The sequence below is a fragment of the Diospyros lotus genome, unplaced genomic scaffold, assembly GCF_014633365.1.
Source record: "Diospyros lotus cultivar Yz01 unplaced genomic scaffold, ASM1463336v1 superscaf1, whole genome shotgun sequence".
Lineage (NCBI taxonomy): Eukaryota > Viridiplantae > Streptophyta > Magnoliopsida > Ericales > Ebenaceae > Diospyros > Diospyros lotus.
This window is the reverse complement of record NW_026267104.1, coordinates 1,246,400-1,260,950: the sequence shown is the minus strand read 5'-3', so window position 1 is coordinate 1,260,950 and position 14,551 is coordinate 1,246,400. Positions and strand designations below refer to the sequence as shown.

The following is a 14,551-nucleotide window of genomic DNA, read 5'->3' as shown; positions in this document are numbered from 1 at the left end:
CAGTTTTTAGTTGATTGAAAATTAATGTTGAAAATTAATGAAACCTCAACATATGAGATTAATTTTGATAAATTATTTTTTCCCTCTACCACTGTTTCCATACTCAAATTGTCAATATATTATGTACGATCACAAGTTAGTTTTTTCAAGGAATCAAGCTTTGCACAATTATCAAATTTGTCTTACAATTCCATTAAGGTGGTGTTTGTTAAAATAGGCAAAATAAAGTTGTACTAATATAAGATTGAAATGTTTTTAAGATTGAGATATGAAAATTTTTATTATATTGTTTGATAAATTTTTTAGAATGCATTTGGGAGTATATGAGTCATTTTTTCTTATTTATAAGATTCGAGATAAATTTATCTCGATGAAAAAAAAAAAAATTTATCTAAATAATACTAAATAAGAAATTACGTGACTATTTTTTTAGTGAATTGATAGATAAATTTAATAGATACAAAAAAAAATACTTTTGTTCGAAGTACTTTTCATATCACATATTTTTTTCGACTCATATAATAATTAACAAACACTATCTAAGCAAAAATGAATTTGTCAAAATTAATCTCATATGATAAAGAGGTCTCGTCTTATTTTTATTACTATTAGTTCAGCTATTAACTTTTAATTAATTGAAGGATTAAATGGAATGAAAACAAATAATTGAATGAAGAAATATATCAAATTTTTAGTGAAGGGGTTAAAAGTCACATTTTTTAATAATTCAAAGACTTGTGTATTTAACCTAAAAAAAATAATCTAACATGTAATAAAAAATTTATCTTACTTATTACTATTAATTCTCAATTAACAAAAAGACTAATAGGAATAAAAACGAGGGTTGAATGGTAGAATATGATAAAACTTTAGTTGAAAGACTAAATGTTACATTTTTTAATAATTCAGGAAGCTCATATGTATTAAACAAAAAAATTAAGGTAAATTATCTCAAAAAATTAGAACGTCTCCCCTATTGTAAAAAATATTTTTAATTTTGTTAATTTTAAATTGTTAGGATTTGTGATTCAAAATGTATTAATATTGTCATTTATATTTCTAGATCATGTGCAATTGAATTTCATATGCATTTGCATGTCATTATATATTATGTAAAATGGGCCAATTTTATTGAGTTGTAATATCCAAAATTTTCATGAAATTGCCATGTAATTTAGATGAGTTTAAAATACCGAAAAGTGACTTGATAGTAAAAATAAATGGCCGAATCGACTGGAAGGAGTACTCTTGGACTTAGAATAAGGAAAATGGTACAGCAGTATCGAGTATTCTGAGATAAGATTTATGGCATAGAAAGAAATCAAATTTGATACGATTTTCGGTACAGTTAGGATTCAGATTGAGAAATCGAATGATGGTAAGAGATTCTCGGGAAGTCAACGGGACCCCGAGTAGGGCTATATTAAATATAAAAAACAACTTTTAAGAGGTTTCGAGAAGAAACATAAGGATTTTCGGTCATCATATAATCTTACGTATAATTGGGCCTAAGTGTAATTTATTAATTTTGGCCAAGGAATGTCGAAACAATGGTTTTTCTGGATTTTCAAGGGTGAAATGAAGATTTTGGAACTTAAGGGACTTGATGGAATTATTGGATAATTCAGGGGCTTGAGAATGAGGGCCAAAATGTAAGAGAAAGTTTTAAGGGGGCCAAAGTGCAAAAAACAGAAAATGAAGAAGGAAGCTCAGCCATGGCCACCACTGCCCACTGCCATCACCGGCCAGCCTTCGGGCGATGCCGTTGAGGCCGTTTGGGGGTACGAAAATGGGCCCCACCACGTGGGGGTTTGATTAGGATCGGAAATGGGTCGAGATCGGCCAAGCATTATTGTGATTTGACAGAAAATGGCAAGGCATGGCCGCGATCTCCGAATTTTTTGGGGAATGACAATTCATATCGAATGATCACGATTTGAGGCCATTAAATAGTTGTAAGGATGATAGAGGCGTCGATTTGACCAGGTATGGTTCGATTGGGCTTCAAAAACGAGTATAAATAGAGGTTCGAATGTGGCCGAATGCATAAAAAATTTCACTTCGGATTTCTCACATTTGGGAGCGAATCAGAGGTCTAGGATAAAAGGGCTTTTATTCTCCATGTATTAAGGATCATTTATGGAGAATTTCGTGAAGTTTCATTAAGGTTTGAAGGTGTTTCGAATCTCGCCAGAAAACGCGAACCTTCGCCGGATTCGGACTGTAAATCGACCATTTGGGCTGTTTTCGGTGAGTTTTTTGGCCATGTGAGGGTTCCATTGTGATCGTCTTGAGGAGGGCTTCAAGGTGGTGTCGTTGGATCAACCATTGGAGCAGGTTGTCGGTCGTTGGATCAACCATTGGAGCAGGTCGCCAGTCGTCGTTGCCGGAGAAGATGACCGGAGGTATTTTTGTATATTTTTTAAATGTTGAAAATATAGAAATTTTGAGAAAAAATAGAATTAAAGGAAATAAATTATGGGAAAAAAATCCAGAAATTCAAGAAAAATGAATAGTTGGATTTTTGAAAGGAAAGATAAATGGGAAATAAATATGAGGGATTTTTATAAAATTCTGAGAAAATTCCAGAAGGATAAAGGATTTATTTTATGAGTTTTGGTGATTTTTCATGAAGGATATTTGATAGAAATCTATGAGAAATAAATTTTTTCAAGAAAAAAGTAATTATGGAAATTTGAGAAAATAGGAGAAAAATCTGAAAAATTTCCAGAAAATTCCAAAGGCTTATAAATATTGTTTTATTAATTATTGTGGAGAAAATTTAGAAAAAAATTCTTGAAGAGGTATTTATTTGGAATTATCGAGAGAAAATTAGGAATAAATTAGAGAAAATTTATGAAAAAATTGAGAAAATAGATATTAATTTTCCTTTGAATACATATGATGTATAGGGTATCGTTAAGGCTCGAGGTTGAACAATATTGAGCCTAGCACAAGAATCGAGGTCGGGCACACATTTTGAGGAATCTTGAATTTAGCCTAAAGTTAGTGGTTCTATCAGAAAAACTTGTTTGTGGCATGTGAATGGTTTACTGTAACATCCCGTTCGAGCGATAGGAAGGACCGGAACAATTTACCTTAATGGGCCTACACAAACTTCCCAAGGGGGGTCACTCATCCCTAGATTACCCCAGGTCAAGCACGCTTAACTTGGGAGTTCTTTGCCAACATTCAGCCCAAAAAGTATCCAGCTGGTGTTGTTTCCTTCCTTACACTATCATCGATATATACTAACTTCTTTGGGCTCTTAGGGTATTACATTTACTGTGAGGTTTTCAATCCAATTCTTGTGCATATTCTTGTTACTTTTTATCACTTTTGATTTATCGTGAGCGGTTGGTTTCGTGCGATGGTTCGTCCAAACGATTATTTACACATGCATTGAATTTCATATGATAAATTGCATACATTGAAGTGTTGATTTTATGTTATGCATGTTATGATTTTCGGCATTGACATGTTATGTGTTGTCCATGTGGGACGTGGGTTGTTAATCTGTGGCATAGCTTTTGAGTGACAGCACTCGGGATGTGTGCCGGGGATTAATGCTATGTGACCCACTTGGGATGGGGCTGAGATGGACTTCACCTTACGGTACTCAAGTGGCGAGGTTGAGAATTGACACCACCCCGATTGTTGGCTCAAGTGGCGGGGCTAAGAATGGACACCACCCCAGGTTCCTTTGAGGGATAACATTAATATCGAGGTGTCATTGATTCCGGGGATAGTGCTGATGTGATACTCTTGGGGTTAGGGTTGCATTGGGTTTTGGAATGCTTTTGAGTAGGAGCGTAATGCCTAACAATGGCAATGGGGTGATTCCTGGGTTCATATGTCGAGGTTGTCCCTCTTAAGCCGGATTGTGTTTGCCAATGGGTCGATGTGGTCATGTCGTCTTTAAAGAGATTGCATTTTTCCTAGTTAGGGCTAAATGCTATGTGGAATTCTCTTAGGCTGGGGCATGTTAGGATTTGTCGATTTTATATATGATTTTGCATATCTTCATGAAAATACTTTTGAACTCTCACTTAGATGATTCAGCATCTAATTTGGACTATGTATCTAGAATATTCAAATGTTCCAAGTGAAAGTAGTGGCGTCAAGGGAAATGATGTCGTCGAGATGTAGTTGTTATGTTTAGTTTTCGTAGGTTTTGTCTATGATTACAATGTTCAGAGATTATGTAATATTTTGATATTTTCATGTGAAACATTGATTTGGTTATTTAACTGTAAAAGGAATTTTTGGGTTATATATCATTGAAGTTTTGATCTTGCTTCTGCTGATGTGATTGATAATACCTGTCTTAATCTATTAATTTTTTTAAATATTGATATGCTAAGAAAGTACAATCGGGATTGTTGAGAGATGATTATGATGAGGATATGTATATCGAGAGGCTTATGTTGTGTATATGATGTTGAAATTTTTTTTTTCCCGAAATCTCGAGATAATGCACGTTCTGGGAAGACGGGGCGTTACATGAGTGGTATCAGATCTTATTGTGGGTCGTTTGAAGCCCAAGCCCAGTTATATCATTCATATTATTTCCCATTCATGTCATTTGGCACGCATATATATAAAGTTCCATTTGAGGGAAATCTTGGAGCAAGTTATTCACCATGAGTAAAGGTATTCTTCAATCTTGAAACCTCAATTTCAATTCTCTCCTTATGGTATCAATGTAATGGCGAGAGTTTGAGAGATTGGGATGCTCCAAGACACAATGTACTCGAACGGAAGCGATATGGTAAGAGATAACCCTAATTTATTGTATCGCCCATTTCATTGTGATGTCATTGTATTGTGTGAGAGAATAATGCAAATGTTGTGAGTACTGTGAATGACTTGTGTCTTTGAAGCTCTTGTACTCGATTATTGGTTGATTATTGACAGTGTAAGTGGTTTTTCTTTGATTCTTGTAGATAGCTTATCAGTAAATTGTAATTGATTGTAATCAATTGTAAACTTATTGTATATACTAGTGGATTGACTAGGGCGAAACTCCTACCATGTGTAGGATTCAATTTGGATCTGAACACGTATATATCTTGTTCTTGTATGCATTGTGGATGTTCTTTATCTTTTGTTTTGTATTTGATCTTGATACTTCTCTTGGTTTTGACCGTATGGCTTTGTGATTGGTTTACACGTTTATCAACATAAATTTATTAAATTATTAAATTTTTAATTAAAATAGAAAACTTATTTTTTTTAAAAATGAATATGAATTTTATTACTTAAAATAATTTAATCTCTTTTGCTTTATAAGAAATGAATAAATTTTTTTTAACCAAAACAGAAAAAAATGAATATAAAAAATCGTATACTTTCTCATAACATAAGAGACGGATTGAGCCTAATCATTTAATTTTTATTAATTATGATAGTGTAAAGAGTAATGGCAACGTCCACCTTTTATTTTTCAAAAATTATAAATTTAAACCCTTAAAACAACAAGATTAAGACCATCAATGGTATAAATAATAATTTATTAATTTTAATATATAAGTCTAAGTTCTAGAAAGAATTAAAGAAATAAAGAAAGAAAAGAGAGAAATAAGGATAAAGTGTTAAATATAAAGACATTTTGATAATTTTAAAATATTTAATTGAAGTTAATTAAAAAACAAAAAAAAGTTATAATATAATATTAAATATAAAAAACAGTCATTATATTTTATAAAACATTAAAATTAATTCTTATAATTATCTTAAATGGGAGAAGTAACGCATCATTTATTTTTATTTTGTTTTTAAGATTTAGTCAATGGTGTCATGTTCGGGCGCAGTGCCAGCGCCGCACTACAATCTAGTCAAAGTCAACCCCTCCATTACCTGTCACATTGCACAAAGTCAAAGCAACTTAATATTATTATTATTTTTTTTCAGATCCAACCAACTTAAATTCTCAAAAGAAGCACAAGAAAACCAACTTGTATAGTATGGTCATGTTTATGCCACCACCATGTATCTGCCCATTCAGATTTCCTTTATATATAAACCCATTCATAATGATGCAAACAACCATCTCCCTCTCTCTCTCTCGCTGACAATGGGGCTAGCTTCTCCGCTTTCCTACAGTGGCGAAACAGCGTTTAAGCCGCAGCCAGAAGAGTATCTGTACCAAGAAGACGAGGCCCCGGCTGACGCCATTGATGAAAACTTTGTCTCCCCGGCGCGGCCCTTTCAGCCTTACGGCGACGAGGAGAGTAAAGACCACATGCAGGCGGCGGCGCAATTCCCACAACCAAACTTTGGCAGTCAGTTTGCCTCGTACCCACAACCAACAACCCCCCCCCACCGACACCGTACCCTCCTGAACCCGAGGCGGTGCAATTTCCGCCACCGTCGCGGTCTTCTCATCAGTCGGAGGCGGTGCAGTTCCCTCCGCCGTCATCTTCTTCTCACTCGAGTTTCCATCCGGCTGCCGGGGTGCATTTCTCTCCGCCGCCGCCGCCGCCTCAACCGAGTTATCATCAGTATCCCCCGGGCCCGTATCCCGTGCAATACCCTCGGCCGCCACCTTCTCCGCTCACCTATCAGCAGCCTCCTAGCCCGTACGTGCAATTTCCACCACCGCCAGGCGGCCAAGTGAACTTGGTGGCAGCCGGGATTCCGGCCATCGGCAGTGAGAAGTGGAGCACCGAACTATTCGATTGCATGTCTGATCCAGACAATGGTGATACTGAATTACTGATATCTCTCTCCATTTTTATAGATAAATCCATACATCATGAACTAATAATTATCTAATTAATAAACCACCAATTTAACTAGTAAAGTACTAATTATATGTTGATTTTAATAGCTATTGTTACAAGATACGACATTAAGACAATAGAATTAAAAGTTGACAATGGCAATAATTAACCATGACTTAAGAACTTATTATCTATGTCTCTTGTTATATAATTAAATGCCTAATTAAGTTTGTTTTTTTGGGGTGATATTTCAGCAATTATCACAGCCCTGTGCCCATGCGTGACGTTTGGGCAGATTGCAGAAATTGTCGACAAAGGCCAGACCTGTAAGTCAAACTTAATTACAAAATTTCTTCACAGAGAACGGTTTCAAAAAATAATTAACTTGCTAACACAATCTTGGTACTTAAAAAGTCACCTTAATGATCTGTTTAGTGAATATAAACCTTATATTATTATTATTATTATTAGATAAAGATGCCAAAGGCACAAGGACAGTAGTACTTTTATCTTACATGTGGGTCTTTATTCAACTTCTTCATTAAAATAATATAATTTTTCAAAGTCAACCCATGCATTTAAAATTTATCCTCGGTAACATTTTTGGATGTGATCACAATATTTAAGTTGTAAAAATAAGGGTGAGGTTCATTACATATAAAAATTTAATGTTTTTTCAACAGTACTTGTAAAGCAAGCGAGCTTTCTAATATAATTTAATTAATAGGATTCTTATAAATAAAGGATAAGTACTTCTATTTTCATTAACTTATATAAGATTATACAAAATTATATATATAGTGATTGATGATGATAGAAGATAATACTAATCACCATAGATTACCTCGGGATTTGACTTTTTAAGACTGCTTGTTTTGATTGTTTCTTTCTTTTTGTGTAAAATGTAAACAGCATGCGCGACGAGCGGGATGATATATGGAGCGATTGCCTGCTGCATCGCGATGCCGTGCCTGATCTCCTGCTCCTACCGGACGAAGCTGAGGAGCCAATTCCGGCTGAAGGAGTCGCCGGCGCCGGACTGGCTCACGCACTGCTGCTGCGAATGCTGCGCTCTCTGCCAAGAATACCGGGAGCTTCGCCGCCGGGGCTTCGATCCTTCCATAGGTAGGATAATTAATTGAGCCGCCAAAGCAATAACACTGCTACTCGATCTTCTCTGTGGACAGAAATTTGTGCCCTAATTGGGACGAAACTTACTCGAATTGCAGGGTGGATAGGGAACGTGAGCAAGCAGCAGCAGCAGCAACTCAAAGTTCAGGGCTCCATGTCAATGGTGCCGCCTGGGAATCAAGTCATGATGATGGCTTGAACGTACGACAAATTCATCATCTCTCTTCTGTGATCTCTTCGTTATTGGTTTGCCCTCTCGATCATCATCCATATCTATTCTCATGTTTTCAACTTCATTTCTCGTTGGCAATCGTAAGATAACAATCATTTCATATTTCTGTTATTTCCTTGGTGTTCTCAATGTTAACACCCTAATTAATCATTCTTGCCCATGATGATCATATCATTTTTAAAGTTGTTTTAATTTAGGGATCTTATTTTCTTTTGCCCACGTGATGTATATAATTAATAAATTCTTTATATTAATGGTAAGTTAGAGAGTAAGGGAGGTAATGGGCTAATAAAAAATAATGTAATTCTTTTTGTGAATTTATAATTTAATTTAATTATATACAATTTTATCTAACATGTAAAATTGATTTAAATAGACTTGTTGATTTGATATATATAATATATGTCATATAATAATAATATTTATAAAAATTACATGTATACATAAATAAAAAAATATAACATATAAAAAATAAATAAATTATGTTTAATAAATTATATATTTTTTATTTTTTTAAACTTATCCATTTTTATATAATTTCATAAATATCATTATTATATAACTCTTAATCATGTCAAATCAACATCAACATACTTTCTTTTAAATCAATAGATAAAAGTGCATTGATTAAGTTAATTTAAAACTAATTATCAAAATTAAAAGGATTAGACAAAATTCCAAATTTACAAAAAGAGTTAAAGATTATTTTTATGATTAGCTCTAAGATAATTGAATAAAAGAGGTTATTTTTAAAGGTGGCTTAGGTGACGATTATTAAAAGATATAATGTACAAAATATGTTCGGTTTTTTAAAAAAAAAAATTAAATAACCGAACATAATATAATTATTAGGAGATATTAAAATACAAGAAGTCCCACAGTAGAACATGCTAAAAAATATATTTAATATATTAAAAAGGTAATAGAATAATTAAACATACTTTTTTTAATCAATAATTAATTAAACATACTTACAAATCTATAACACAAAAAGATATTTTAATTAAATTAATTTAATTAAGATTAGCATCCAGAGATTAGAATAAGATTTGATAATAATTTCTGATAGTCTAAAAATGGGATAACAAAATTATCAAAATAATGTCATAATTGAGGCACATTAAGTTTATATTATTAAATTTTCATTTTATACCTAAAGTAAAATGACGGGGGGAAAAATGAATAGCTTTAGATTAAAAAATTGACAGCACCTCCAAGATGAGAGAAGAATTCTTGTTTTCTGCTTCATTTTCTTAGCAACCAAACAAATTGTTGAAATCAAAACAACATAATAACTTGAAATTTTACGATCATTCAAGTTCACAAATCACGATGATAGGCAGCACGCACAACAAAAATGGTTCGGGAAGGCAAAAACTAAAGGGTAAAGAATACAAAAGGGGCAAAACTGCGTTCTGTTACATTATGCTTTAGATACAGAGCATGAGATCTGAAAGAATACAACACTCAAAAATACGAACATACAGAACAAGAGAAGTTTAGATGTTAATGGTGGCATCCCACAACCTGAGCAGCCCGTTCCGGCCACCGCTGCAAATCCTTTTCCGTTCAAGGTCCAAAGCCACACACCGTACCTGAAACCGTGAATAAGCCATTTAAGATGCATCATCCCCACTATGAACAAGTATGCAAATAAAAGCCACAGAGGAGATTATCAAGGTTGGGATGACTCTTTAAGCTGTTATGATAAGAGCGTTCCAGTGCATCAAACTTCCCGCTTTAGGCCAGCCCTCTAAAAAGTGACGATAGTTACCAAGAAATTAGATGTCATTCATGATTATCAGTGAATGCATTCTCCTCTTTAACAACTGTATAGTCGTAAACAAAAGTTCTACCCAGTGAACTCGCAGCCACTATTCTTTTGAGTGTGCACTAGGTAAAACCCTAGTGCATGTAATAGCCTGCAAATCACGCACGCTACAAGTAACCAAACGAAAGTCGACAGACTCATGCACCAGAGAAGTTTTATCTCTGACAGCAAATGTGGAGAACATACCCCACCAAGCTAATGCCAAGGGGTGATGGCAGGATTCATTAATACTCCCCTCATCTACCATCGTGCAAAATGTTAGCCCTTTCTTTAAAATGTCTCACATATGCGTCTATATGTAGGAGTCTACCTATATGCATGTGAGGCAGCTACAAGACTGGCTGACAGAGCTGTAATCAAGTTAACATGGAGAAAATATTCATGACGAAAGAAATACAGAAAATAAAATGAAAACATACTGGAAACAAAATTTCCGCGGACCATCAACTTAGGAGTGAGTGAATAGTAATTATTAAAGTTGAGCTACTTATTGCATAATTTTGAGTAGCAGAAAGAGAAGGCATTAGTACCACTGCAACTGTCTTCTGAGGCGTTCTGTAGAGTTGCCACCCAGCCATTTTTGAACCGGCACTAGACAAACCACCAAATCTCTCTTGAGGACGATGGAAAAGAGACATTGAATTATCAGCTGCTCCAATACCCAACCAGTGCTCCCCAGCATTTATAGATAATATTGAAGCAGCATGAACAGTAACATTCTTCACACATCTTATTCCTCCTGGATAAATGAGAGAGAAGGTTTAGCCCCTCTGCAGAATGCTTCCACTAGAGAGAAGCATTATCATCTTCATGTCAATTTGTTTAAGCGGGTCAGAAAATAATCAGTTAATTATTGACTGAATATGATCAATTTTCTCAGAAATTCAAATCTTACACAATTCATACAAGATGCTTTAAGCATCGTTGGGCAGTCACTAATGCACATTTGTTCTTACTGCAGATTAAAGAAACTACTGAGAGCCTAAATAGGAGAGTATAGCCGCAAGAAATTAGCCAGTGAAATTCTAGAATGTCAACTTCAATACCAACACTTATTAAATATAATGATGAAAACTATATCACGACTCTGCAAAAGTTATAGGCAATTGCTCTTCTTACCTAGCATAATGATTGGACCATAGGTTGAGGGGAAAATTAACCAATTCTTTCTTTTCCTGTTTGTTTTCTCTTCGCGTATGTGTTTTTTCCCTTTTCTTTTGTGTGTGTGTGTGTGTGTGTGTTGGGGGAGGATGCTTCCTTTGGTAGTTTAGAAAGAAAGGAAGACAGACTGAAAGTATGATGTATAATTGCGCACAACAAGATTCAACTTATCTATATAATGTAGCAGTTTAATCACAAGGGTTCTTACCCTCCTCATTTTCCCAGAACCGGACAAAACCATCAGTTGAACCTGAAAAAATGAACCCAGATTTTAGAAAACAATCCTCCTCTTTCATAGGTTGACTTTGGTGAAGAGCCTGAGGTAAAAAATTTAAGTCCCTGATTTGCAAGTCTGAAACAAGAAACGCAAGAGCAGAGATATGATCCCAACCTGTTATTATTCCTTTGTCTGCCATTGAGTACTCAACACATAGAATTGGACCAGCATGGCAACCTAAAATGGCATCACATGTTCCCCGAGAAACAGACCACATTCGTGCTGTCCAATCATCACTCCCAGTAACTAAAGTGTCTCCAACCATTCTAATTGACCTGCATGTTGACAGAAAAACGCATGAATTTCGTGAGGCCATAATCACAAAAAGGAAGGAACCAGACCACTGTAAATGGCAGACAAGTAGTCAAGTGGTTAAGTGAAATTTCACAGCTTCACATATCCAAATTTCCAAGCCTTAGGCATAACGTGAGTTAGATTTGTGCTTCACACATTCCCAACCCCCCCCCCCCCCCCCCCCCCCAAAAAAAAAAAAAAAAAAGAGGAAAAGAAAAACAAACCACCAACCATTTCTAAGGTAACCTAAAGAGATAAATAACACATGCACAGAGAAGGAACCAAAAGATTTCCGCATTTATTAAGCTCACCGAATCCATCTTGTGTGGCCTAAAAGCTTGTGCATCTGTTTGCCAGCACGGATGTCCCAAATGTTTGCAACCCTTCAAATGATAGTATACCAAATGTTAGGCTTTAACTAGTAAGTTCACAATTTATAGCAGCCCACAAAAGAAGACAAGTATCAATTCATCAGTTCAGTTGTATCACTGTAAAACTAAGAATTGGAATCACATACACGTCTCTACCAGCAGCAGCTAGTATTCCAGTGGAATCATCATATTCCATGCAGATAACAGCACTTGTACATCGACCAACAGTGGCGACACAAGTATCAGTTCTTACATCCCACATTTTTAAGGTTCCATCATGAGAAGCAGTAAGAACCCGTTCCCCTGACAGCATTCGTACACAGGTGACCTGAAAAGATAAATGAGAGGAGTTATCCCCCACAGGTCATCTAGCCCAACTACTTTTTCTGATTATTGCCAAGATTTTATACACCTTAAACAACTAAAATATTGGGGACTGCATTTTTTTTAAGGAACAAAATGCAGAGGACTGGACTGAATGTGTGGACTGGTCTTGGGTTGTCCACAAAGGAACAGGATAAGTTAACCCATCTTATAGATAATCATCCTGTATGTAGAACAACATAATCCCAGTGGATAGTGAGTATGCCGCGAAATTCATGCGACTGGATGTTGTAGGAAATCAATATACTCTTATCCAATTCATGAAAGAAATAAAGCCACAGGGAAAAGGATTTACATATTGTGTTTATAGTTCTAGAAAAACTTATGATAAAGTTCCTAGAGAATTTTTACTGAGAGCTTTAGCAAAGAAAGGAATTTAAATTGATTATACAAAAATTTATTAAAGAAGTGATAGAACATGTGGAGGAGACACTGAGACTTTTCTAATTACGATGGGATTACCTCAAGAATCTACATTAAGCCCTTACTTATTTGCATTAGTGATGGATGAAATCAGTAAACATATCCAAGCAGAGTTGCTGTAGCGTATGCTATTCTTAGCTGGCATTTTGTAGGTGGATGAGACAAAAGAAGGAACGAATATTAAGCTCATGATATGCAGGAACACTTAAGACCCTAAAGGTTTTAAGTTAATAGAGAGAAAATTGAATATATGGAATGTAAACTTACTGAAAATACAAGTCTAGATGATGTTATATTAAAACCAGAGGATCAACGAGGAAACGATCAATTTAGATATCTTGGAGCAATCATCCAAAAAGATGGGGAAATAAATAAGTATGTTGTTACCCATAAAAGTAAGGCATGATGGTTAAAATGAAAAATTGCATCCAACATTTTATGTGATAGCAAGACTCCATTAAAACTAAAAACATTTATAAGATAAATATAACACTAACTTTGTTGTATGGTGTAGAATGTTGGGCAATAAAGCACCAAAACGTGCAAAATATGAGAATAACGAAGATGAGGATGCTAAGATGCATGTGTAACCCTATAAGAAAAGACAAAATAAAAAATGAGGTTACTCGTAATAAGGTCCAAGTGGTTGAAATTAGATGTGTAAGACAATTAAAATTGTTCGGTCATGTGAGAAAAGAAGACCAATAGAGGCCCTTGAGAGGAGAGTGAATGGAATGAAATAAATATTTAACTAGAAGTGGAGGAAGTTCAGCCTAATTATAGGAAAAATTTGGCCAAAAGTGAGGGAGCATATTAAGCATATAACTATTAGCATAAAATATGAAGTCATCCCTCTCCAAGTCGCCACTACGTGAAACATTAGGTCATATTTCTTCCTGATTCCCCACCACAATTTAACATGTGATCTTAGATCTTAGCAAAAAAATATGCTCGTTAATAGAAACCTGTGCATCATGGCCCTTCAGTTCTTCTAGAAGCTGAGTTGTTTGTTTATCCCACACTATCACAGACTGATCATCAGAACCTGAAACCACCTTTCCTCGATCAGAACTTATTGCCCGGACAGTTCTGCAAATCAAATAAAAAATATATTTAATGGCACATCAATTGGAAATAGCTGAATACACAGCAATAGAGGAAGTCACAAATATCAGGGGGGGAAAAATAACTTCCATAAGTCAGTTTGATACCCTGTATGTCCTTTTAAAGTTGCCCTGAGTTCAGAACCACGAAGACTAGGATCCCAAATCTTTACCTGTATAATAATAGCAAGAAGTCAAAAATATCATTGCTTTAGACACCATGATATAAAAACAAGGCGGCTTGATCCAGAAAGCTCTTGTAAGAACAGTGTCAGAAATCAACATAATCTAACTGAACGACTAAATGTCTTAAAGACATGGATAAAAAAGTCCTACAAAAACAAAAGGCTCATTGTAGAAAGCTCATGTAAGAACAGTCGGAAGCCAATGTAATAAAACTGAATGAAATTATTATCTTGATAGATATGCATAAAAAAGTCCTCCAGCTGCCATTGCCTATTGATTTTTTTACATCCTCTTGAATAAGATCAAGGCATGTTTTTTAACTTGTTATGATGTCCTACATACAGGAAGCTAACAGTCATGGAAAAACTTGATTTATCTATAAAAGGAAGTTTTGGTCTGAAGAAGGGTGAGACAAAACAACATTAAGAACAGA

At 34.9% G+C, this 14,551-nt stretch overlaps 2 protein-coding genes across 3 annotated transcripts in view; one reads left to right on the top strand and one right to left on the bottom strand.

Annotated features, from left to right (window-relative positions):
- Positions 1 to 6,076: 6,076 nt before the first annotated feature.
- On the top strand, positions 6,077 to 8,270 carry LOC127793123 (protein PLANT CADMIUM RESISTANCE 4-like). The gene is made up of 5 exons (XM_052323907.1): positions 6,077 to 6,297; positions 6,438 to 6,703; positions 6,980 to 7,051; positions 7,638 to 7,850; positions 7,955 to 8,270. Exons 1-5 carry the CDS (start codon positions 6,077 to 6,079, stop codon positions 8,053 to 8,055), a joined length of 873 nt encoding a protein of 290 aa, XP_052179867.1. The 3' UTR covers positions 8,056 to 8,270.
- Positions 8,271 to 9,446: 1,176 nt separating this feature from the next.
- LOC127792923 (DENN domain and WD repeat-containing protein SCD1) overlaps positions 9,447 to 14,551 on the bottom strand; it is a 35,882-nt gene continuing 30,777 nt past the window's right edge. For both annotated transcript variants that reach the window (XM_052323585.1, XM_052323586.1), the window contains exons 24-31: positions 14,041 to 14,105; positions 13,795 to 13,918; positions 12,169 to 12,350; positions 11,963 to 12,034; positions 11,472 to 11,632; positions 11,289 to 11,330; positions 10,450 to 10,658; positions 9,447 to 9,683 (exon numbers count right to left, since the gene is read on the bottom strand). In XM_052323585.1, the coding sequence (XP_052179545.1) occupies positions 9,588 to 9,683; positions 10,450 to 10,658; positions 11,289 to 11,330; positions 11,472 to 11,632; positions 11,963 to 12,034; positions 12,169 to 12,350; positions 13,795 to 13,918; positions 14,041 to 14,105 (951 nt within the window). In that variant the 3' untranslated portion in view covers positions 9,447 to 9,587. The remainder of the gene's footprint in view (positions 9,684 to 10,449; positions 10,659 to 11,288; positions 11,331 to 11,471; positions 11,633 to 11,962; positions 12,035 to 12,168; positions 12,351 to 13,794; positions 13,919 to 14,040; positions 14,106 to 14,551) is intronic.

Bases quoted from the DNA above. Each gene is read 5' to 3' on its own strand.
- LOC127793123 (XM_052323907.1), top strand. From the start codon at position 6,077: ATGGGGCTAGCTTCTCCGCTTTCCTACAGTGGCGAAACAGCGTTTAAG. The intron at 7,052-7,637 runs GTAAGTCAAACT...AAATGTAAACAG, and splicing joins TGTCGACAAAGGCCAGACCT to CATGCGCGACGAGCGGGATG. The intron at 7,851-7,954 runs GTAGGATAATTA...CTCGAATTGCAG, and splicing joins GGGCTTCGATCCTTCCATAG to GGTGGATAGGGAACGTGAGC.